Raw genomic sequence first — 24,897 nt, 5'->3', positions numbered from 1 at the left:
GGGCACGATCTACAGGGTCGAGTCGTCGGACTACGGGACACCCATTGTGCCCGTGATCAAGGAATGCGGCGATATACGTATATGTGGCGATTATAAAATTACGATAAATCCTAAGCTTAAACGTGATCCGTATCCCCTCCCTCGTATAGAGGAGATGTTTGCGACTCTTAGTGGAGGGGAGGAGTACACAAAAATTGATTTAAAACATAGTTACCAACAACTGCTCTTAACTGAAGATTCTCAACCTTTTACTGCCATTACAACACACATTGGTACGTTTGTATATCGCCGCACTCCATTTGGGCTTTCTTGTATACCTGAAAAGTTCCAAAAAATTATGGAAGAAACCCTGAGGGGCATACCTAACACGGTCGTATTCTTAGACGATGTATGCGTGACGGGACCCAATAGGGTTAGTCACTTAAATAATTTACGTGCAGTATTAGAGCGGTTACGTAATATGGGTTTTACTGTTAAATTGGAAAAATGTGTTTTTCAACAACCAAGTGTAAAATACTTAGGCTTTATTATAGATAAAACCGGCTTGCGTCCCGATCCAAAAAAACTCGAGGCAATTAATAAGGTTCCAGAACCATGTGACGTAACTCAATTAAAAAGTTTTTTAGGCATGCTAAATTATTACGGCAAATTTATACCCAACTTGAGCATTATTTTACATCCCTTACATCAACTGCTTAAAAAAGGGGCAGAGTGGAAATGGGATGGCGAGTGCAAAAAAGCTTTCGTTGCTGCAAAAGAGTCACTTTTGAACGATAAATTACTCGCGCATTATGAAGAAGGCCGGCCGCTCGTGCTGTCGGTGGACAGCAGCGCGTACGGGCTCGGCGCCGTGCTGGCGCACGCGCACGCCGACGGCAGCGAGCGGCCCGTCAGCTGCGTGTCCAGGACGCTCAACGCGGCCGAGCGCAATTATAGTCAGTTAGATAAGGAGGCTCTGGCAATCTTTTTTGGTATTACTAAACATCACCAGTATCTATACGGGAGGCGATTTGTTTTGCGGACAGACCACCAACCACTTAGTTTTATTTTTGGCAAAAAGGGTGGGATCCCGCAAACCGCAGCCAGTCGCTTACAGAGGTGAGCGGCCCGTTTATCCGCGTATGATTTTTCAGTACAGTTTGTTAGGTCAACTGATAACGGTCCCGCCGATGCGCTGTCGCGTTTACCGCTGAGGCACGAGTCGAGTCGTAGTCACACTATCACTCCGGTAAATTATCTAGAATTAGTTGATGATACAATGCCTGTGAGTTTTAAGGAAATAGCGAGGGAAACTGGTAAAGATAAGTTGTTATGTAAGATAAAAGGTTATGTTTTGTTTGGGTGGCCAGCGGGTACCAGTTGTGAAGAGGAAAAAGCCTATTTCGCACGCAAAGACGAAATATTTTTAGAACTGGGATGTTTGCTTTTTAAATACCGACTTATTGTGCCCACATCTTTGCGAGCCAGGGTTTTAGGGGAAATTCATGAGGGTCATTTAGGCGTAATAAAAATGAAAAATTTGGCACGTAATTACGTGTACCTATTGGCCGAAATTAGATGGGGATATTGAAAAGATGAGTCAATCTTGCCATGCGTGTCAGGTGGTACGAGATGCCCCCCCGCACGCCTCTTTGCATCCATGGGAGTTTCCACTGAGGCCTTGGCAAAGAGTCCATGTTGATTTCGCGGATTGTGGGGGAAAAAAATACATTATCATGATTGATTCACATTCAAAGTGGATTGAAGCAATATCTATGAGCAGAACGGACGCTAAATCCACAATCGAGGTACTTAGATCTGTGTTTGCTAGATTCGGGCTTCCAATTCAATTAGTGACCGATAATGGTCCGCCTTTCTTGTCAGTAGATTTTAAAAATTACTGTGTAAAAAACTGTATTAAACATTTAACGTCGGCACCGTACAGACCTCAGGGTAACGGGGCCGCAGAAAACGCTGTCAAAATTATTAAAAAGGTCATTAAGAGAGCCATCCATGAGGGAGAAAACGTACCGAAAGCATTATCTAAATTCTTATTTCAATATCGTAACGTAGAACAAGCCACAACGAACGTCGCCCCGGCCGTGGCGCTGCTGGGACGCCGACTGCGCGGGCGCCTAGACGCGCTGCGGCCGGACCCGGCGGCCGTCGTGGAGGCGGCGCAACAAAGACAGATAAGGAACAAGGGCGGCTTGGACAGAGATTTAGCCATAGGTGATGCCGTCCTTGTACGAGGTTATTCTGATAAAACACCTAAATGGGTAGAAGGCAACATAACACATAAAACAGGTCCGTTATCTTATAAAGTGAACGTAGGGCAAGATGTTCAATGGCGTAGACATCAAGACCAAATCATACCTCTGAGTTCGGATCCAAAAAGATTTTCACTATCTAATCCGAATGTAAATACCGAAACAGAAGACTCGGACACACAAAATGACGACCTCACATTTGAAGACGCAGTGGGGGAAGAGTTGGAGAAAGATAAATTTGATCGAACATGCGCGCCCCAAACTCCTGAACCCCTCCCTGGGTTGCAAGCGTGCGCGCGTTCCCCGACTCCTCCACCGCCGGGCGCTTCGGCTCGGACTATGCGAGCATACCTAAGAGCTAAGAAGGTTTAAAATTTGGCTATACTGTATAGTTATCCCTACTGCTTAGGAAGTTGGGACTACCTAGTTAAACTAGTTATATGCATTATGTATTTACCAACAATCAGTAGTTATAAGTATTTGCCTGCTAATAATTAGTAGTTGTGTATTTTGTATATTTTAACTGTTTAAGCTTAAGCTTCGTTTACATTAGTTATAAGTAAGCAAAACCTTATTAAAAGGGGGAAATATGTAGGGTTGTCATATTACATATGTATGGAGGTAGATTCGTATTACTATTATTGACAATAAACCAGTCAGTCTCCAACCTCGGTGTTTTACTTACGTTCCAATAATGTGCACAAAATTGTTAAAAAAATAGAGAATAAAGCTTTGTTTTGTATCTATAACCTTGTATTTTGCTCTATCATAGCACCAATATGTCTGGTGCTCTTTGATATCAAGACAGTTAACGAGAAAATCAGCACCGACGAAAATATAGCGAAGTGCCCTTAATAGAAACTACAGACTCCGGACTAACAAAGGCCCGTTATTTTTATGGGTCGGGTATGAGCGTAGGTATACGCATGTTAAATGGCGCCTAGTAGGTATTCGGGGTCATCGGACTTCAGCACGCGCAGGGTTGCCGGCGGATGCTAAAATGGTCATCCAGTCTATCCGGTTTGGATATGATAATTTTGCGCGAAATTCGCTAGTGTTCTATGAGGAGGGTTTATGAATATTGGAAAACAATGACAGAGAAATAAGCTTTATGGAAAGATTAATCAACGTAGGTTGGCATTGTTGTGTTCCGGCAGTTGGAGGTAAAAAATAGCCAGTTCTTCCATGGTTGAGGATTCTGGGTGACGCTCGCTTCCACCTTCAGCCTGATCATCTTTTTCATCAGGTGAGATGCAGGCTAAGAGCTTCCACGTTTTGGATGAAAAATAGGCAAAAGATGAAGTAAAGAAAGAGGCAAAGGACATTGTCAAAAACCGCCTAAAAACCGCCCAAAAACATTAACCCATCATAATTATTTTCTATTTTTTTTAATACATTAAGCACCCTTTCATTCTAATGGACACTTAAGCATTGAAAAATTAAATAAATAAGTCTTTCAACGTTTATTCTATAATACTATTACAACTTCCGGACGTTTTGGTGCGTGGCATGGTCTAAAACCTATCAAGTTCCATAATTTTTGCCGATAAAATCTGTACGAGGCATTACCGTACTATATTGCTGGGAGTCCATGTATAGTGATGTTCCTGCGGCCATCATAGACAATAAAATATCGATTTTGAAAATAAAATAAATCGATTAAACTGCTTTGAAGACTAGATTTGCGTTAAAAGCTAAAAAGATATTGACACTATTACAAGAAGCTATCTAAAGTGTCCAACTGGTCGAAGGTCGTAAATAAAATAAAAATAATTAGGACCATAAACTGATATTCATGGTATCATAACTGTAAAAGTGTCAGAATCCGATGTTGAATCCAATGCCAGTTGAAGTGTGAGAAACATAATCTATGCCAATGAGGGTTTTCGCGATTGAAAAATCCGCCAGATGGCAATACGTAGACGTGAGGTCCAAATGCTGCATTCAATCGCGAAAACCCTCATTCATAGCACATGTATAATAATTAGAGAATACAATCCCGAGCATGTTTTTCAATCCCGGGATTACGGGATTTTTGATGGGTAATCCCGGGATCCCGGGACTATCCCGGGATCAGCCTTATGTGGGAATTGGGTTCTAATAAAAAAAACTTAAGTATGATTTCTCAAAAGATGTTTTAAATATTGTTAGTTGCAATAATACTAAAATAAAATAAAAAAATATACAAATCAAAAGCACTATTTAGAATTTCGGAAATAAATGTCACTCGATTATTTTTAAACTATACAAGATATCCAAAAACTGGTTACTGATCCTGAAAGTCCTTCACGAGCTCTATCCAACGGTACCAATTATAGGTTACAAAATAAACTGGATCTATCCGAAAATTCAATGTTTCCAGCTTCCATACATTTAGTTAAACCATATAATATTAAAAACTGAACAAGATATCCAAAAACTGGTTACTGATCCTGAAAGTCCTTCACGAGCTCTATCCAACGGTACCAATAACAAGTTACATAATAAACTGGATCTATCCGAAAATTCAAGTTTCCAGCTTCCATACTTTTAGTACTGTCACAGTCATGGCACTCAAGGCTTCATAATATTATAGCAAGTAAAGCCTAAAATCAACGTTTTCCTTGAATAATCTATCTATCTATCTTCTTTATAAATAAAAATGAATTGATGTTCGTTAGTCTGATTAAAACTCGAGAACGGGCCGATTGAGCTGATTTTGGTTTTAAAATGTTTGTCGTAGTTCAGGGTAGGTCTAAACGGTGAGCAAATACGCGCGCGATATTGTTTTTCTGTGACAGACAAAATTCCACGCGGGCGAAGACGCGGGCGAAGCCGCGGGCGGAAAGCTAGTTTTAAATAATAATGCAATTTACGAGATCATTTTAAGTCTTTATTATTTAATAAAAAAAATTAACACTTCTAATATTGTGTGGCTGGCACACATTTAGTATGGAGGCTGAAAACATTGAATTTTCGGATAGATCCAGTTAATTCTGTAACCTATTACTGATATCGTTTGAAAAAGCTCGTGAAGCACTTTTAGGATCAGTAACCAGTTTTTCGATATCTTGTACAGTTTAGAAATAATCGAGTGAGATCACTTATCGTTTCCACCCTGTATAATTTTATGTTAAGGTAGAATCTAGGCAATGTCATAGTCAAGGCGCAACGGATCGTAGAATGCAAAATAGACCTGTTTATATCAATCCCGAAAATACCGGGATTAGCCAAGTACAGTCCCGGGATTTTCGGGATCAGAAAAGGGTCGGGATCCCGGGATCCCGGGAATCGGGATCCCGGGATTGTATTCTCTAATAATAATAGACCAAATTAACTTTTATAGATTGTGAAAGAGAAGATAAAGATTTTATTATTTTATTAAAATCTTGCCACGAGGTAGTTTTTCAGTAGAAACCAGGATTGGATAATCGCTACAGGCAAGTATCAGAACATTTTATAAATATTTTTAATCGATTATATCCTTGTGAATCGTTTTAATAAATTGTCATTTTACTTTTTCAATTAAAACTTTTTCAATCCCTAGTCTTGTCAAACTGTCATAATGTCAACAAATTATAAATGTCACGTCAGTTGACTCAATTTCAGTCTTCTGTGCGTTTATTGTATTTTTATTTCAATGAAATAGTGCTAAAGGGTTAGTACTAAAAGTGAAAGCCTTTTTTCAGAAAGAAAACCAATGTGGTGCCCTTATTATTCATATTGTTTGAAAGTTACAAGTCAGTGATACAGAGTTGCCGACATTATAACTCCGTAGTGATACCATACCAAAGAAGAAGTTTTCCTAAACACTTGTGTTATTTTTATATGTGATCAAATAAAAAGGATTAATTCTACTGCTCAAATGGAATAACTTATCCCAAGAGACCGAATATAAAAAAAAACCTCTCCATAGAAATTATCACCATCACGAGGATGTGAATTTTTTTGAGAATTTGATATTGGTCCTGTAAGAAAAGTAGTTGTATTTCAGTAGTAGAATCAACCCTTCTTGTTTCATCGGCAAGAGTAACTATAAAAACGCCCTGTAGGTAGGTATTATTAAGCTGAAGAGTTTGTTTAGTGTCAAAGACTGTCACACAGTGTAACTTAAATTGGCATATTATGACAATGAACATAAAAACTTAAATAAATATTTATGTTAATATTTTTTCTATTTATTTATTTTCCCACAGCTTCACAGTGACAGCTGAAACAGCAATACTGTTGTAAAACTAAACTTGGAACAAACTGTTACAAATATTTTACAAATTAAAATAAAACCGCATGTTGCTTTACTTTCTCGTATAGGTAATAAATGTAATTAATGGCTAGATTATTACTGTTACTTTGTTACCCTCAATAGTGAGGAGATCTTATAAAATGGTAACCCTGATTTTCATTGTCATTCAAGTGCTCTTTCTTCGCATAGGCTTCTGTGATTTGGCCAAGGGCCACACACATTGCGATAACATTATGCGACATTGATTTGACAGCAGCGGAGTGAAGTCTTGCGACTATGCAAAATGATACCCTGTAATCGTAGCGCATATAGACATAGACGGGGCGGGGCACATAGCTCGTAGAGCTGATGGCCGCTGGGGCAGGAAAGTTCTTGAGTGGCGACCACGAGCCGAAAGACGTAGCGTGGGCAGGCCTCCCACTAGGTGGACCGACGATCTGGTGAAGGTCGCGGGAGGTGCCTGTATGCGAGCGGTGCAGGATCGATCTTCGTGGAAATCCTTGGGGGAGGCCTTTGTCCAGCAGTGGACGTCTTTTCGGCTGAAACGAACGAACGAACGATACGTATTACCACTATTTACCAGACATTACTATTTATTGCATACTCGCCGGATTACACGTAGGAGCACGCGCGTTACAGCTTCGGCCTTGCATTATTATAAGATCTTGTTCCGCCCTTTTACGAACTTCCTCCGTGAGGATATCCCCGCCGAATTCTATGATGAACCTATCAAAAGTCATATTCTGCAATGTCAACCCACCACAAGGTGACCGACGACCTGATAAAGGTAGCGGGAAGGCGCTGGATGCAGGCCGCTACCAACCGTGCGATGTGGAAGTCATTGGGGGAGGCCTATGTTCAGTAGTGGACGTCCTGTGGCTGAAATGATGATGATGATGATGAAATGAATGAAAATGACAAATCTTCGAACGTGTATAATACCGTGCCAAAGTAATCATATAATTTTGGCACCTTAATAACTATTGCCGTTTTTGTTGTAAAGATCATGCAGCGCTACTTGCGGATATTATTGGAAAGAAAACTATGTGGGCTCTAGATCTGAAGCCGCTTTAACGAACACGAAGTGCTCATACAATGCGGCGTATTTTCTTCCAGTCTTTAGTCAGGACTTTAGTCGAATTAAAACCCCGGTTGAACGTGATATAGCCGCACTAGAATACGATGCTTTTTTGCATAATCGCAAGACTTCGTTCCGGTGTCGACCGAATGTTATCATGATGTATGTGGCCCAGGGGTTACCGTAGCCGCTAAGGTTTGAAACTTCTTGCTTAAAATATTGTAGTCTTTGGCATAGACTACGACGGTAGTCATGGAGATAGGAGTTTGTTATCTCGTGTCAGATGTAAATGGTGAAAAGAAAACTCATGATTCGTGTTATTTTTATGCAATATGTAGGTATTTTATAAAAGTGGAACCCCGAGTGATCTCCAAAACCCATTCTATTATTATATACGATTCGGCTTCGATATCTATAATACAATAGGAGTTTATTTCATGTGTCAGATGACAAGGGTAGAAACCATGTGGAAACAACCTACGATTCATGTTGTTTATTTACGTGCAATATGTGGGCATATTATAAAAGTGGAATGCCGAGTTGTATTTCTAAAACTTGTTCTATTATTTTATACTATTTGGCTGCGACTCGGCGTGACGACAATACAAAACATTTTTCGCGAATCGGTGTTCATACATTCACACAATACATTAAACGCCATGTTGTCATAAACGACATATTATAAAATCGCTGTGATTTAATATTCTTAATCATTAATTTTATGGCAAGTGTCCATCAGGAATCATTGTTCTTACACACAGAATCGTATTATTTCGCTTTCGGGTAGTAATATGTCAAAATTGTTGGTTCTTAGGCGAACAATGTATGGAGAACGAACATTGTCCTTTGGTAGGAACTGATCTGGTAGGTGTTAAAAGAGTCTGACAGCCCTACGTCCCATTAAGTCCGGTCAACCCGCGAATTAGAAGCGGGCGAATTAAACTAAATTATCTGTACTCGTACTTGCGCAACAATGATAGTAATATCACTGCCGCTGTCTGAGTATTGAACTTGACATTCTTTCGAACAATCTACACTGTTTTAGCCCTATATTAAATGCTTAATCATCGTCGCTGCTTTTTAATTTATAAACTTTCAGAGGCCAGTCTTTGCGTACTTTTGCCTTTACTTAATCGTCGAAGTTTTATAACATCGTTCGTACCTATCCGCGATGAAAAATTACTTTATGAGTAGAAATTTCTCCACTCTACGTTACAATAAACTAGAGATAGAGCGTAATAGAGCGTATATTCATTGCAAAATCAGCTCCTATGTTATCGCCATCTCTATATTAAACGAAAAATTCACATCTCCAACAAGGAACAACGTTACCGAATATAACAAAGGAAATATACCCTCGGAACGGCTGTGCGAACGGCGAAGTGCATTACACGTTTTTAGGTTAAAAAGTTACGTCGGGCGCGGTAAAATATTGCGTTCATCCCGGGATACCCAGATACCCGGGCGGGGGAAACTTCCCGGGAGGTATTAGCCACTTACAATGTGGATTACGCCCGGGCAGTGTTGTGAAATAGACGCCTTTGTGCAACTGGACCTTGAGTAAAATGAGAATTCGCTAAGTCCCGGCAAATTGAAAGCGTTCCAGATGAGCGGGAGCGTAACCCGTAAAACGGGAGTCGCCGGATCGTATTAACTGCGCCCTTTGTCGGGCCCGCGTATCGCCCTTTCAGTACCGTTTACAGGCATTGCTGCGCGCTCAGATAACAGGGAACAAAGCGATCCCGGACCGAATGCCAATTCGGGAAATGCTCAGTCATCCTTATGAGCTACTATCTATCGGCATTTTCATTGAGTTTCAAATTTTCGTAGGCAGCCGCTGCAGCGCGCGTTATTCAACAGACGCTCACTCCGTTTCCGAGCTTGAAGCGTATTGCTTACATAATTTATTATGACGAAACAGGCATGTTTAACACGTGAATAAATAAATTTAATACAAAAATCATGTTTCAAAACTCCAATCAACACTCATTTGAGAACTAAGCGTGTTTACGAGTACGTAACACGTAACACGGTAGAAACTTATACAATCAACTCGTTTGAATCATTCAAAATAATATCCACGTCTCACGTTAACCTTACAGGTTGTTAACCTAAGCGTAACTTGTAGACATCAGCTCGTAATAAACCTAAGCGAAACTCCTCCACTATGGCGCTCGGCTAAAGTTTACTCAACAGTGCAGCAAAGTGGCAGAAGTTACGTCGCAGTTTGTAGAAATCGGCAAAAGGCCGAACGGAGCGTATCGTTCGTAGTCGACTTTCAGATTGGTTCAGATACGCGCGTAGGGCGTTGACCCCGCGCACGCGCACGCTCGCACCGCTCTCGACACAAACATGGTTATAAATAGCGCGTGACGTCATCTGTTTATCATTGTACGCAAGGTTACGCAGCGAGCGGCCACGAGTGAGCCATGCCTTCTCCTCGGATTACGATCAATGCAGCCTCACGACGGGGAAAAAAATAACCAATCATTGTTTTCCTCCACCATGGCAACATTACGCGGTGAAGTCACGCGTGTTGCGTAACCCGGAGAATGGCTACCTGCGAAAACATCCGACGCTCACAGTCTACTCACAAATGGCGAGTCGACGATTTTCTTACGTTAAACACAAACTTCTTACAGCTTCGCGTTGAAGTTTCCATTACTTAGGGCTGAGTTTCATTTCTTTATGTAATATAGGTAAGTGGTAAATTCAGGCTGCCTACAAAAAATTTGGAGCAAACCGCTTCAATTTCTGCGTTTAAGATATTAAAGAACATCCTAAAGTACCTATAACTAGTAAGACTAACTTACGCGTAACGTCAGTTCTAAAAAGTAACCATTGTTACTTAATTTATCTTAATAGCTTTTTTCGTCACTAAAAGCTATACGTAGGTAGTAAATAACCCTACTAGAATCACCATAAGTTTTTTGTTCCCCATTAACCACGACTGCTCGAGTAGCGCACAAAAAACTGATGTCACACTGTTCTAAATTACAAATCAAGCATCACATATATCTAGCTTTTTCTGACACGTAGCACCTGACAGAGGGGGCGATGTGTCAGCGATACCACAAGTTGATACGGTCAGTAAGTGTGTCAGTGCGCCATTGGATCACGGCTCTTTCTCTGGGATTACTTGCAAGTTTTTATTCAACGGTATTATCATAGATCGAATTCGCTATCCTTACACGCTCTATCGCTGTTTTTGTTGTTTGAATGGGACTTAATATTGTACTTTCAGTGAAGAATCAAGCATAAGAAATTGTTGAACAATAAGTTTTATGACTTTTTGAAACATTTATCCAGATCCAGTATTAATAGAAAATCTTAAAATATTTACATAAAACAAAAAGGTTTCAATTCGGAAAATGTTCACAAAAACCTTCCGACATATTTCTTGTTTCACGGAACATTCTAGAATGTTTTTGCAATAGAAAACGTACCTCGCTCACGGTTAAATCGTACACGTGTTTGAAATGCTTGAATCCGCGAAGTCTGTGCCCACGATAATGTGTGCAATGAACTCGAACTGAACTCTCTCGCGTGACATAAACTCGGATGATTCTCGTTTGACTACCGATTTTTATGGTGGTACCGCATTTCAACGTTTTTTGTAAATGGAAAAAGGTTTTTCAATTGTTTTTCTTTTTTATTTTCACGAACAAACTTCACTTTAACGGCCAGTTATTAATGTTTGTAATTAAATATTAAAAAAACAAGAAAGATTCGCAGGCGGAGTAATTTCCTCGAAATACGATTTTTTATAATTTATGCAAACGATTAATCTACTTCCAAGAAAATAAACTTGGTAGGCAATTCTTCGTTAACTGTCGTAAAATTCTTTCATTACGCTGAGCTTACTACGACTAAATGCAAATGTGGCCGTTGACTCCTTTAATTAGTTTTGAAATCGTCTAATTTACAATAAAAGCTAATGAAATACGGAGGTGATTCATTTGGTGTCACCTGGGCTTGAGATTTGAATATTCTGATTCTGAGTTAACAATCGGTCAGCTAGTTAATGAACTAATCAAGGCAACGTTTACGAAAATGTGGCGTCACAATTTTACGATTTTGTTTTTTTACGAGGCACCAAGAAGTTTCTTCCAGGTTTCAATTTGTTCGCTTTCACTCAATCTACATTCTATTGTTATCTAGATTTTCACAGGGAGTGTTCTGCAGGGAGGCCTAGATTTCAGTAAAGTAGAGCTAAAGTAACAAATAACATAAAAGTAAATCTTAGACTCTACACCATTCCTAATTTCTTTTGAGCCAATGTACCACAAAATACTCACAATAATAAAAGTTAAAAAGGGTATGTTCTGAATTGAGTAAACAATAATAAACATAAATTTTTATCGATTGATTTATAAATACCTAACTAGGTGTTTTTTTCGTACACATAATGTCATACGTATTTAAGTTGTAAAGGAACTTTTCCGAAACAACCGATCAGTTTCTGAAAACTTTTCCCTGATAGCTACACTTTTCCCGATTGACATACTTTTGCCCTGGGAACATCCACATTCCCGGGGGACGCGCGATAGTCTTTGTGGTAAATCGAAATCCAGTCAAGCGAGGCCACATGCAAAGTTAAAGTTATTTACTTATTTGTTTAAACAGTTAAAGAACTGTAAAAAAAACTGAAGTTCTCAATAAAACTATTTTTATTATTTCAGCAATCCATCGAATAAACCGAAAACGCTTCTCCCTACACACTATTCTTCCCCGCGCACTATATTTGTTGACCTTTTACTACACATTGAGGAAGTCCTAAGCCCCAAGTGTTGTGATGTTACGTCACGCGGTACAAAAACTGGATTCGCGCGGTTCCGTGATGAATGGTATCCTGCAAATAATTGTCCTTCAGAGGGCGGGGCGGGTGGCGGGGCGAGGGGGAGCCGAGGGCGCGGCAGGGCCGTGACGTCACGCGCCCTGCGGTCGTCGACCCGCACAGCTGACGGCCGGCTCGCACTTGATTGATGTTTGTGTATCTTCGCGCTAACTCGAAGGGGTACCTTAACACCCACCACTTGGACGCTTGATTGATTAATCAAAACATTGCCGCGACCGCCCCGCGAGTTTTGAACCCATATTACAGCATGTTTACTTAAGCCACTAGCCGGGACCCCGGACACGTGACGCATGCGTGGAGCAAACCGTTTTGAATTCCCTTCGATTTTTCACTTTTGAAACGCAAGTTAACGCAACTTTAACCAAACACGCAATTATAACGTAACGCGATTAACTCAACCCGTCGACTCAGCCGATTCTAAACTCGCCTAAACTCTCAACAATCAAATGAAAAACTTCATAAAACTCCTAAACGAACACGAAACAGCTCTTAATCATTCATCCCTTATCTTAAATTTTAATTGGCTCTTAGCGTTTCGAAAACGGAGTAAAAATAATATAATTGTGCGTTGAAAGTGAGGGAGTGAATGAATTTCCACTTTCCCGAAATTCGGGAGTCGGGTAATCCGGGGGGTAATCCTGGCATCGAGAGAAGCTAGGCCAGTGGCGGAGTTTCGAGCACACGATAACGAGCTCGATTTCGCCTCGCTACCTGAGTACTGCTCCACATATACGCGGTAAGCTCACTTGAAATCTTCAAAAAGATAAGTAAACGGTGAAAAAATCCAGTTTCACCTGAAACGATTAAAATTTATCGACTGAGTTGGATTAATTGAGAGACAATCTAAGAGAGACTATAATTTTGGCGCTCTATCCAAGTCGACGTCAAAATCTTTGTACTTCTAATGTAAACTAATTTTGAATGAATTGTAGTAGATATTAAGTAATTGGGACTTGGAGAAAGATGTAGGTCACCTTTTCCAGTTTACAATTTGAATGGAAAACATGAACATATCTTTTTGGTAAGAAATAAGAGTTTAAAGTGTGTTTAGAATTAAATCTAGGCATGATAGTTATTGTTTCATGATCGACATATCACATAGGCCACTGTTGTCTTTACCCTGCTCAACTATAACTCTAGTTGTGTGTAAAAAGATAAAATCTGACGCCCGTATTCACAAACATTACTATGAGGTCTCACAGTGCGCGTGGACGCACAGGGTGACACACGAACCGATCACAGAGCTCTATTCAACGCTGTGCGTTCGATTTGCTGCTTCACTTAAGCAAGCATCGTTTGTGAATACGGGCGTGAGTGTCGTAGCGCGTAAGTAACGCGTCCGATCCAATTACTATGTTTCGGACCTAATATGTTTGAGCATTTTTTTCATAGTAACTACAAATTTTATTATTGTGACATTTTTTTTTATGTGACAGGAGGCAAACGAGCAGGCGGATCACCTGATGGTAAGTATGACATGACATAACAAGATGTTAAACATAATATGTATAAAAATAAACTCACCAATGTAGGCCTTCAACTGGAACTTTTAATTAATTACGTTTAATTGTAGTACATACCTGTAACAAGAAAAGAAAATATTATTAATTATATGAATCTAATATCACATGATCTTACGAAATTTGTCTAAAACATAATCATATTTAGTTTCCAATAATTTAGTAACCCCGATTAATTACTTCTTCATTAAGTACGAAAACATACAGACGACAACATTATCTTGGTAAACACTGTGACATCTTAAGCACTTGCAATAGGTGTGATTTTGCAACAGCAATGTATCTCCTGTCTCTACTGTACCATTAAACCCGGATTTCCTAAACCCAAAGATCTCACGACACACTTCATAATCTCGCAAACATTGCAACGATTAGCATCTCAAACGTTCTAAAAACAATCTTTTAATCTCTGTGATCCAAAAACTGTAATAACGACGAAGTTACACGTAAGCCTTCAGCAATTCGGGTCGTCTCGAGTCATCTAAGCCAGGTGGATTGACTGCTATTTGCAAACAAAACAAGTACCTTTGGAAGTACATTGTAAGTACGTAAAGGTATATGCCCACTTGATGTCACCCTCTAAGCATTTGTGTGGAATAATCTTCTGAACTTAGCGTAACTCTTGCCGTAGTTAAAAGACGCCTAAAGGAGAAATATGAGAAAATCAGGCCTTTCCAACGTGGTTCCCAGGTTAAACCTTTATTTTCCTCAGTAAATTACAGTGGGCGTGCTCCTTCAGTGGGGGACTAAAATGACCTGATGATTAATTTCGTAGAGCCATATATGCTGTAGGCCACATATTATTTTCCCATCGTTCGTTTCAGCCAAATGACGTCCACTGCTAGACAAAGGCCTCCCCCAAGGTTTTCCACAATGAACGGTCCTGCGCTGCCCGCATTTTCCCATGTAGAGTCCAAAATAACCACAGAAACTATAAGACTAAGCACGGATTACCTAAAGCACTTCGCAAAATAATGTGTCATTTTAGCATTATATCTCTGCTCAATGATGCTAACATGAGCGAAAGGTATACAGGGTGGAAACGATAAGTGATCTCACTCGATTATTTCTAAACTATACAAGATATCGAAAAACTGATTACTGATCCTGAAAGTGCTTCACGAGCTCTTTCAAACGGTAACCAATAATGGGTTACAGAATAAACTTGAACTATCCGAAAATTCAATGTTTCCAGCTTCCATACTAATCGTCGTCCATACTATCGTTTCCACCCTGTAGATAAATCTGTAAAGTCAAAATCCTTTGCTGACGAGCCCCCATGCATGTTCGACCAGCACCGCTAGCACGAGTTCGCGGCTATTCGCAAACATTCTGTAATTGTTTGCGCAAGCAAGTCCACGAGAGGAACATTCGCGTCGAACACTGTTTGCCGCTGTCGCGCACCGGTGGGTACACACCTTTAGGTGGTATTTTACAACGCACTCGAGTTTTTCATTTGAGTGTGAAATTTTATCGTGACTTCTGTGATAAAAAAACTTTCCTGGACCTCCAAGATCGGCTTAGAAGTACAGGATTCGATCCTCGGGAAGGACAGTAACACAATATCCTACAGAGTAAAAACTGTTTTTCACAGCCTTATTGCAAAAAAAATAATACTTTTATGTCCTTATATCTAAGCTCGCTTCTTTGGGCCTGATCATCACTTTCCATCAAGTGAGATGCAGCCCATTCTATCCCCGGGTAGGACAGTACACAATATTTAATAGTGTAAAAGCTTTTTTAGGTAACACCCTAATTGCAAAAAATAAATGACTAGGTATCATAATATCTTTTATATCTAAACTTGCTTCCTTTGGTCATGATTTTGACTTTCCATCAGGCGAGATGCAAGCCAAGAGCTTCCTCGTCATGGATAAAATTAATCAAATTAGTCAAAAGCTGAATCGTGAAAAAAAAACAAATTACCAATCTACCAGCTCGATCTTTGCACGAAACAAAATGGGGTTCTTGAAAACTAAGCTCCCAAGGCACGCATCAGATATTCCCTTTACGCGTGTAGTGTAGCTTTCAGGAACTGAAGGAGTAGTTTGATCCTTGAGCCCGCACCCTAATTACCGGGCCAATGGATTGGTGGCGCGGTGTGGTAGACAGGTTCGATTCGCGATCGAAGCATCGAACTATAATAACGGTCTTCTATTGATCGGTATGTGTTAAGTAAGATATGCTAACAAATATTTAAGATATTTTTCTGCATAGTGAACTGCTTTTATCAATGCTACACACACAGATCTTAAACAAATAGAGGCGTGAAGTATTTTCCTCCGAATACTAACTAGTACTCACTCATAGTCCATTAGGCCAAAGTGTGACAGATGAGTTTTTTCTATGAAAATCGGTAACTAATAAAACCTTACTTAACCTTAAACCCTTACCCTACGGACAGTTATGAGCTTGGTTTTGAAAAATAAATTACCAACTGCCACCATTGTTTTAAAGCAAGTATCGAAGTAGATAGGGCCTTATAATCACAATCCCTGAATAAAATAGTTCAACTCATAATCGCGTCGGCAAACAATGTATGAAATCTATGGTAATCCCTCGCCCTACATTAGGCAAGTTAAACACGCCGAGAGCGCATCGCTTCGTCGTATTGGGAAACGTTCTAAAATCGTACTAAAACACACTCAAATATCGGCGTTTTGATGACCGAGTTGCCTCTACAATCGATAGAAAAATCGATAAAAAGCTAAAATTTTATAAAGCAACTTAAAATAGAGACTTGTTTAATATGTCATAAATAAGTATGATTTTTGCGCACTGCAAAGTTGATATTGCCTGTTACCAAAGTACATATACAATTGTTTTTTCAAGCTCTAGGATCATTCCTCACAAATCAGTAAAATAGTCCCCACCACATCAGACTACATTTTTGTAACATGACTGCACCTATAACGTCATAAGGTGCTAGTGTGTACTACTTACAGTGGATCTACTCAATTAAATACTTTGTAGTTTTATTGATCGACAAGTTACATCAAAATTACTCGTAAATATACAACAGTACTCACAATTAGTTAATTGTGATAGGATAGTTATCCTATCACAAATTTAAAGTGGGAAATTACAGTTAATTGAATTAAAATCATTATAACTACCAAACCGCGATAACAAAAGCTTGTTATACACGTGTTAATAATCAACGAATTATCATATTCCATTATGTTTAATAAGCCAATTAGCACGATCAACGTTTTGCGGGGAATTGGCAGGTATTATAAGAGGTTCATACAATAATTATTGGTCTGGTAATTGTGTCCCTATTGTGTTGGGATCATCTATCACAAACGTCAAATTCAAACTAATTAACGATGGTTTGACAAGCGCTGAGTTGACGAACCTTTTTTTTAAATTGATTGATATTTTATTACTATAATGGAGTCCTAGTATCACTATTGTGATCACAGCTTTATGACAACTGGCCTCCTGGTAAAAATATTGATTAATACAAGACATCAACATCACATTATAAGTAAGTACCTAAATGCTCTTTTTTAGTATTGATGATTTTGTATTGGTTAGATAGAAGTTGATTGATGAGAAGCCAACATTAAAAAATCTATTAATTTTAATTAATGAACAGTAATAATTAACTAAATTGAACTTCGTGTTTAGTCGACTTTAAAAATGACACTCATTTTGAACAATTGTTTAACACTTGTCCCACCCCCAATACGAAAACTTCTATTTCCTTACTTATGAAACGTGCAGAATAGATGTAAGTAGATAGTCAATAAGAGATAGGTACATTAAATTTTGTAAATAGTAAAGTTAATTTAACATGTCAGAAGAAATTTCTGAAAAAGGGACATTATGAAAAAATAAATAGAGTACAATTTAAAAGTAAAATACATTTAATTAGTTATAATTACAGGTTCAACTACAAATTACAGAGGAATACGCGGAAGTTAATCTAAAATTACAGAGGAGCTATTTGTACAAGAAAGGTTTTTTTGCCTTGACGTTAAGGTAAGTTTTTCATAAATTAATCACTGTCTTGGACCAACAAAAATTTAGTCAAAATCTTCATCATCACTTATAGAGAACTCCAAGATAGGCTTTACATCTTGGTTTTCTTCGTCTTCTGCGTTAGTATCTTCTTCGAATACAATTCTCTGCAGTCCAGAACTGGTGGGTTCAGGACCCACAGAAGCTTCTTTATCAGAGTAATTTGTCTGATCAGCAGCATGATTGTTTCGGTAGACACCTGATTGTGAAACATTTGTGTTGTCAAGAGCGTCTTCATATTCCATTACCAAATTAAACAACTTTCGTTTTATCTCTCTCTGATAATGCTGGGGCATTCGCCTTGTGCTTTGGTACATCGAATCAAAAAATACTTTCAATGCATCACCTGATGCAACTACTTCGTTCACCCTCCGTACGTTTGTTATCTGTGGTTGTGGTACTTGTATCGGTGCCGGTTCATCCTCCATTAGTAGTGTGGACTCTGTGTCATCAGTATTTATATTTGACAGCGGTGTCGAATCTTGGTCTGTACTGCCTGTATTGGATGTATCCTCCTGACTTAGCGACGGATCGTGGGGTGGTGTGACATCTATGTACGTACTCATATGTGGAAGCAAGAAATTCATTTGATCAAAGTACTTCCACCTTCGCACGTGCTTTAGTGTTTCGTTCCTTTTATTCTTGTTAAATTTCTTCACTGACTCACGGTGCGTGTCTCGCATATTTTTCCATTTATTCTTTGCCGCTGCAACTGCAAAAAACATAATTTACTGTAACATAACCTATTACTAATAACACAGAATAATAATAAGTACTACGTACAGAAGTTTTACTTCGCGAAGGTATTTAAAAAAATGTATGCTCAATGTCATTAACAATATGGTGTAATTTAGCTTGTCTCAAGAGTCAAGCAAGTTTGTCAGAAGTTTTGTTGACAAACGTCAATGATCGGTACTGCGCCGAAGCTATAGGGCTGACTTCGGTAAAATGATGTGACGTGAGGTGCCAATCTGCAGAAAATGGCGGAGGAAATACATGATTTAGCATGAATTATCATGAATAATATTAACTACTTATTTACCTCTCAGTGTCTTCAGGCAACTTAAAAAAGTACATTCTGTGTTTTTATTATTATTTAGGCAGTTAAATACTGCACAGTATTTAGTACACCATTTTCTTTATTTTTTTCCATCATACACAAGAATACGCGTGCGTGAGTCAATGTTCGCTCGTATGTGAGGCCTTGTCGAATAGTACTCTTGTAGGGGGCAATCGTGCGTGTTTTGTTTTCGATGTAAACTCGCGGAGATGAACAGGCCTGCTAATAATAGCATAATTATGAAATTAATCACTAATGTCATTCAGTTTCAGTATATTTTTGTAACGAGTTAGCAAATTTTTAATTTCTCTCCGTAAATCAGTTGTATTTTAATGAAACTTATTATCCAGTAAATACCAGGCAAAAACATTAATGTGAAATTAATGGGTTCCCTACGTTTTATCGAAAGTCGTTTCATCGAAGGTCGTTTCATCGAAGCCGTTTCATCGATTGGTCATAATCTCGAACGTACGAAATATCGAATGTCGTATCATCGAATGGTCACATTATCGAATAGTCGAATCATCGAATATCTTAGCGTCAAAAGGTTATGTATGTATTAAAGAGTTACCTACTTACTAATAAAAGTTAGTAACTCGCTGAACACTTGTTTACACTTTAGAGTGACGTTTAATATGGAAATGTCACTTTAAACTACTATTCAACGAGTGTGTAACTTTTTAATAGTAAGGGAGTTAATCATGACATCGATAAAAAAAATGTGTTTATAAAGTGAAAATAGCTATTAACTATAACACAAAAGCGTTCGGCCACCAGACCTGGATGTATGATGCACTCACGCCTTAGCCTTAGTGCCTTAGTACAAACTAAATTTAAAAAAAAATACATCCATACGGCGAAATCCAACTTTGACGTTCTAAATTTAAATCACTTTACCGCCCTTTTACTATTTTGGTGGTTTGAAAACGCATTTTCTTGATACTTAACATAATACTTAACCACATGTCACTAAAAAAAACTTGATAGTTGGATATTTTAAGTAACGGAAAAAAAAGCTAGGTTTAAACTAACTTAGGCTAACTTGTACCACCTAACTTTGACCGTATCTATGACGATACCTAACCGGTGTTTTATGTTAGAGTTTGACAGATTTTTGACGTTTGTCACAGTTAAAGTTGGTGCAAGTCAGCCTGACGTCACCTTCCATGTTGCCATATTTGATACTTATTAAACAACCTTTCGACACTTACCCCGTTACTTATAAAACTTACACGCTCGTTGAACAGTGTTTTCAAGTGACGTTTAGTATGGAAATGTCATTTTAAAACAGTGTTCAACAACTGTGTAACTTTTTATTAGTAAGGGGGTAAGACTCTAAGACATTCGATGATTCGACCATTCGATAATGTGACCATTCGATGATACGGCATTCGATATTTCGTACGTTCGAGATTATGACCAATCGATGAAACGGCTTCGATGAAACGACCTTCGATGAAACGACTTTCGATAAAACGTAGGGAACCCGAAATTAATAATACCTACTTTAAGAAAAAATCAAACTACTAGTACTTAATAGGCTAGATGACAAAATTTCAATTATTTGTCCGTCAGACAGATAATTAGAAAATATTAGACTCATATTTTTTATTTTCTTTCATAATTAAATAATAACAGTGCTACATCGAGTTGAAATGGCGCGATACGTCACGCTTGAGTAGAATTTTTACTCAAAAGTGACGTCACGCGACATTTCAACTCAATATAATACTGTAATCATTCGATTAGGGAAAAAAATTAAAAAATATGAGGCTAATATTTTCTAATTATCTGTCTGACGGACTAAATAGAATTTCGATTTCATTACCCAGTCATCATCCCTATTCTTCAGTGATTTTTTTAAGATCGAAAATTAAAAATTGTCATTTTTAGTTACTTATAGGAGTACCTATTTAGGTATTTAATAACAACTAACGTGCAATAATCAATAATTATAAAATTAAATTAAAACTTGTCAGGGCGTCCAGCCTTCATGGCTCACGGCCAATATTAGGGTCGCCGCACACGGGCTTCACGCCACAGTCACAAAACGCAACCACAAAAAAAAGGTATGTAAAAACGCCAGTGGCCAGTGGCGGCGTTTTGGCCGGAGCACGGTGCAGTGGTGTGATAAAGATAATCGCCTTAGTTAAATAGATAATATAGATATTAAGTGAGTAGAAGTCAAAAGCAATGAAAAACTGGTTAACGTAACAATGAACAGTAAACATGCAATAAACGGTTCAAAACTTACCACTCTTCATGTTTGTTTTCTCTGTAATTTCTTTCCAAGCTGCTTCCTTCACTCCCAGCAGTCTGTACAACGGCAGGCTCGTGTCCCATATGCAGGGATACTCTTTAACGCACTCAATGAATAACGCATCCATAGTTGCGTGGTAAAATAAGAGTACGTGCGTCGCCCGTGCAATGTCGCGGTGGTATGAGGGAGGAGGAGGGGTTCGCTCCGTCGCTCGGCTGTCAGAGCGAGCGGTGCGATCGATCGCCCATCGCACTCGCACACTCGCTTGGCCCGGCCTCTCAAAACAGAGAATCGGCGGCCGCGCTAGGGCTGTCTATCGGTCAACACTTGCATCTAGTAACCTAATTTCTTATTCATCGTTAGAGATTGGACCAGTGTTTTAAATGGTGCCTTTTTAGAACTTTTTTTTTTTCAAAAAAATCTAACAATTAACTTCCTGATAAACATTTCAAATACCTAAATAATGTAATCTTATCGAGCATACAACTAAGTTATCACTGTGAACAAAAATAATGCCGCGTACACAACAAAAACATCGAGCCAAAACATGAAAGAGTCACCACGCGCCAGACAACATGGATGTATGCGCATTGAGCGAAGTTGTATATTGGATGCGGCATAATGGACCGAAATTAACTGAATACAACGTAATTTATTCATAGATATTTGATGAAAATATTTTTCGTGTGTTATTAATAATGGATTGCAGTCTATTTACGCAGCCGGCAAGGACATTTTTGAAAAAATGCGATGTATATGTATTAAAATTAAACACCATAATTTGGATGCAAAATAAATGTTTATTAGAATTACATTGACAAGTTTTTAACTTTGAATTATCACAAATTACAGACAAGCTACTCTAAACGCACTTTTGTACCAATAAGTGCGTTTTTACCATGGTAAGTTTTTCTTAAATTAATCATAGTTATACAATTTCAGTAATCAACAACGAAGTTCAGTAATCATCATCATCTTGATTCTCTTCGTCTTTTGCGTTAGAAGTATCTTTTAGATTCATTTTGCTGCAATCCAGAACCAGGGTCCAGAATTAATCATTATTATTAGTAGCTGGATTATTATTAGCAATAGCATCTTCAGCCTCCATTACCGAGTGAAACAACTTTCTTTTTATTTCTTTTTGATAAGATTCTGGCATTTGCTTTGTGCTTTCGTACATGGCATCAAAAAAATATTTCAACGGGTTATTTGATGTGTCTTCTTCTGTATATAACTCATTACTTTGTACATTTGTTTCTTCTGTATCCACAGACTTTTCGTCATCATACTTCAACCTTTTTGACGCTGGTGTCGTATTTGGGTTAGTACTGTCTTCTGTAGCTGTATTCTTCGGTCCTGGCGAGAAATCCGGAGGTGGTGTCACATCTCTGTAAACGTCACACATATGTGGAATCAAAAACTTCATTTGACTCAAGTACTTCCAGACCCGAACATTCGGTGTGCCTTTCCTTTTGTTATTGTTAAAACTTATGATTGCCCTGCGGTGCGCGGACCGCAAACCTAGCCATCTGGACTTTGCCACTGATACTGTAAATAAACATATTATATTGTAATTTGTAAATCAAACATAATGTGAAAATTATTAGTCATTATCATTAAGTTTCAGATTTTTGTGACTAGCAAACAAATCAGGATATTATTTCACCCCGTAAATCAGTAGTGGATATTTTATTCACTCTTTTTTTAGTGAATAATAAACAAAATCCGATAAAATTGCCATAATTTTAACAATTTTACTTGGTTCGATTCCCGGTTTCTTTCATTTCAAAAATAAATGAATGTTTTCTTTGAGTGATATTTTCTATTAAGAACAACAGTATATTAAGAAAAAACTTAAGCCCTTGAGATATTATTTAAAAGCAATGAAAAACAGTGATTAACGCAACAACGTAAACATGCAATAAACGGTTAAAAACTTACCACTCTCCATCTTTGTTTTTCTTACAACATCTTTCCAAGCTTCCTCTTTCACGTCTAACTGTTTATACAATGGGTGCTTCGTGTCCCAAATATAGGAATGGTGTTTAATCCACTTTATGAGAGCCTCATCCATGGTTTCGGAGCCAGAAGGGAATAGACGTGCGTCGCCCGTGACTCGTCGCGCAGGTATGCGGCGCGAGGGGTTAGCTCGGACGCCAGAACGAGGAGCACGATCGCCCGTCGCACTCGCACATTCACGTTTCCGCCGAGCCTCGCCACACAATAGATAAAGGCAGCCGTGCTAGGGCTGTGCTGTTGGTCAACTTTTGTTTATGTTTTTTGTATTGTACCACAGAATAATAATAAGTACCACGTACAGAAGTTTTACTTCGCAAAGGTATTTAAAAAAATGTATACTCAATGTCATTAACAATATGGTGTAATTTAGCCTGTCTCAAGAGTCAAACAGCATTTTGTTGACAAACGTCAGTGATCGGCACTGCGCCGAAGCTATATATAGGGCTGACTTCGGTAAAATGATGTGACGTGAGGTGCCAAACTGCGGAAAATGGCGGAGAAAATACACGATTTAGCATGAATTATCATGAATAATATTAACTACTTATTTACCTCTCAGTGTCTTGAGGCAACTTAAAAAAGTACATTCTTTGTTTTTATTATTATTTAGGCAGTTAAATACTGCACAGCATTTAGTACCCATTTTCTTTATTTTCTTCCATCATACACAAGAATACGCGTGCGTGAGTCAATGTTCGCTCGTATCGTATGTGAGGCCTTGTCGAATAGTATCCTGTAGGTGCATCGTGCGTGTTTTGTTTTCGATGTAAACTCGCGGAGATGAACAGGCCTGATTGTACTATCTTACTTATTATTATAAATGCGAAAGTTTGTGTGGATGTCTGGAAGTTTGTTACTCTTTCACGCAAAAACTACTGAACGGATTTTGATGAAACTTTACAGTATTATTATTTATAACCCAGAATAACATATTATGGGCTATAATTTATGACGATCTGTGACAAACTAAATTTCACGCGGGTGAAGCCGCGGGCAAAAGCTAGTCTAGTATAAACTAAGGCTGAATTGCACCACCTAACTAAATTTAACGATGACCGGTGTTTTTTGTATGGTGTTTGACAGATTATTGACGTTTGTCAAAGTTAAGTTAAGATGGTGCAACCCAGTCCTAATTTCCAGTACGCGCTTCTTTTTATCTTTGGAGATCAAACAAGCGTTTTATTTCATTTATTTATTTATTTATACATAAAGTTCGAGCGTATGTAAGCGTTTTAAACGATACTAATAAAATCCTTTTTTTCTGAAACCTGACCCAATGGTGATGAATGTTCAACTAGTCTCCAATTAAAAAATAGGATGTATGTATTAAAATTAAACACCATAATTTGGATGCAAAATAAATGTTTATTAGAATTACATTGACAAGTTTTTAACTTTGAACTATCACAAATTACAGAGAAGCTACTCTAATGTATCAATAAGTGCGTTTTTACCATGGTAAGTTTTTCTTAAATTAATCACAGTTATACAATTTTAGAGCAACAACGAAGTTCAGTAATCATCATCATCATCGCTTACAATGAAGACATATTTTAAGTCTCGGTTCTCTTCGTCTTTTGCGTTAGTAGCATCTAAAGAGGATTC

General features: G+C 38.4%; 2 protein-coding genes across 3 annotated transcripts in view; both read right to left on the bottom strand.

Moving 5' to 3' along the window:
- The window catches only part of LOC135076061 (max dimerization protein 4-like), a 417,394-nt gene that overhangs the window by 325,464 nt on the left and 67,033 nt on the right, over positions 1-24,897 (bottom strand). The gene's annotated exons all lie outside the window — the stretch shown is intronic.
- On the bottom strand, positions 17,782-21,441 carry LOC135075826 (uncharacterized). The gene is made up of 2 exons (XM_063970285.1): positions 21,268-21,441; positions 17,782-18,665 (listed from the first exon to the last, which is right to left on the bottom strand). The coding sequence occupies exons 1-2, from the start codon at positions 21,398-21,400 to the stop codon at positions 17,959-17,961; spliced, it is 840 nt and encodes a 279-aa protein (XP_063826355.1). The 5' UTR covers positions 21,401-21,441; the 3' UTR covers positions 17,782-17,958.

This window comes from Ostrinia nubilalis, chromosome 11 (assembly GCF_963855985.1).
Source record: "Ostrinia nubilalis chromosome 11, ilOstNubi1.1, whole genome shotgun sequence".
Classification (NCBI taxonomy): Eukaryota; Metazoa; Arthropoda; class Insecta; order Lepidoptera; family Crambidae; genus Ostrinia; species Ostrinia nubilalis.
Note: the sequence above shows the minus strand (reverse complement) of the source record. Positions and strands in the feature narration are given on the sequence as shown.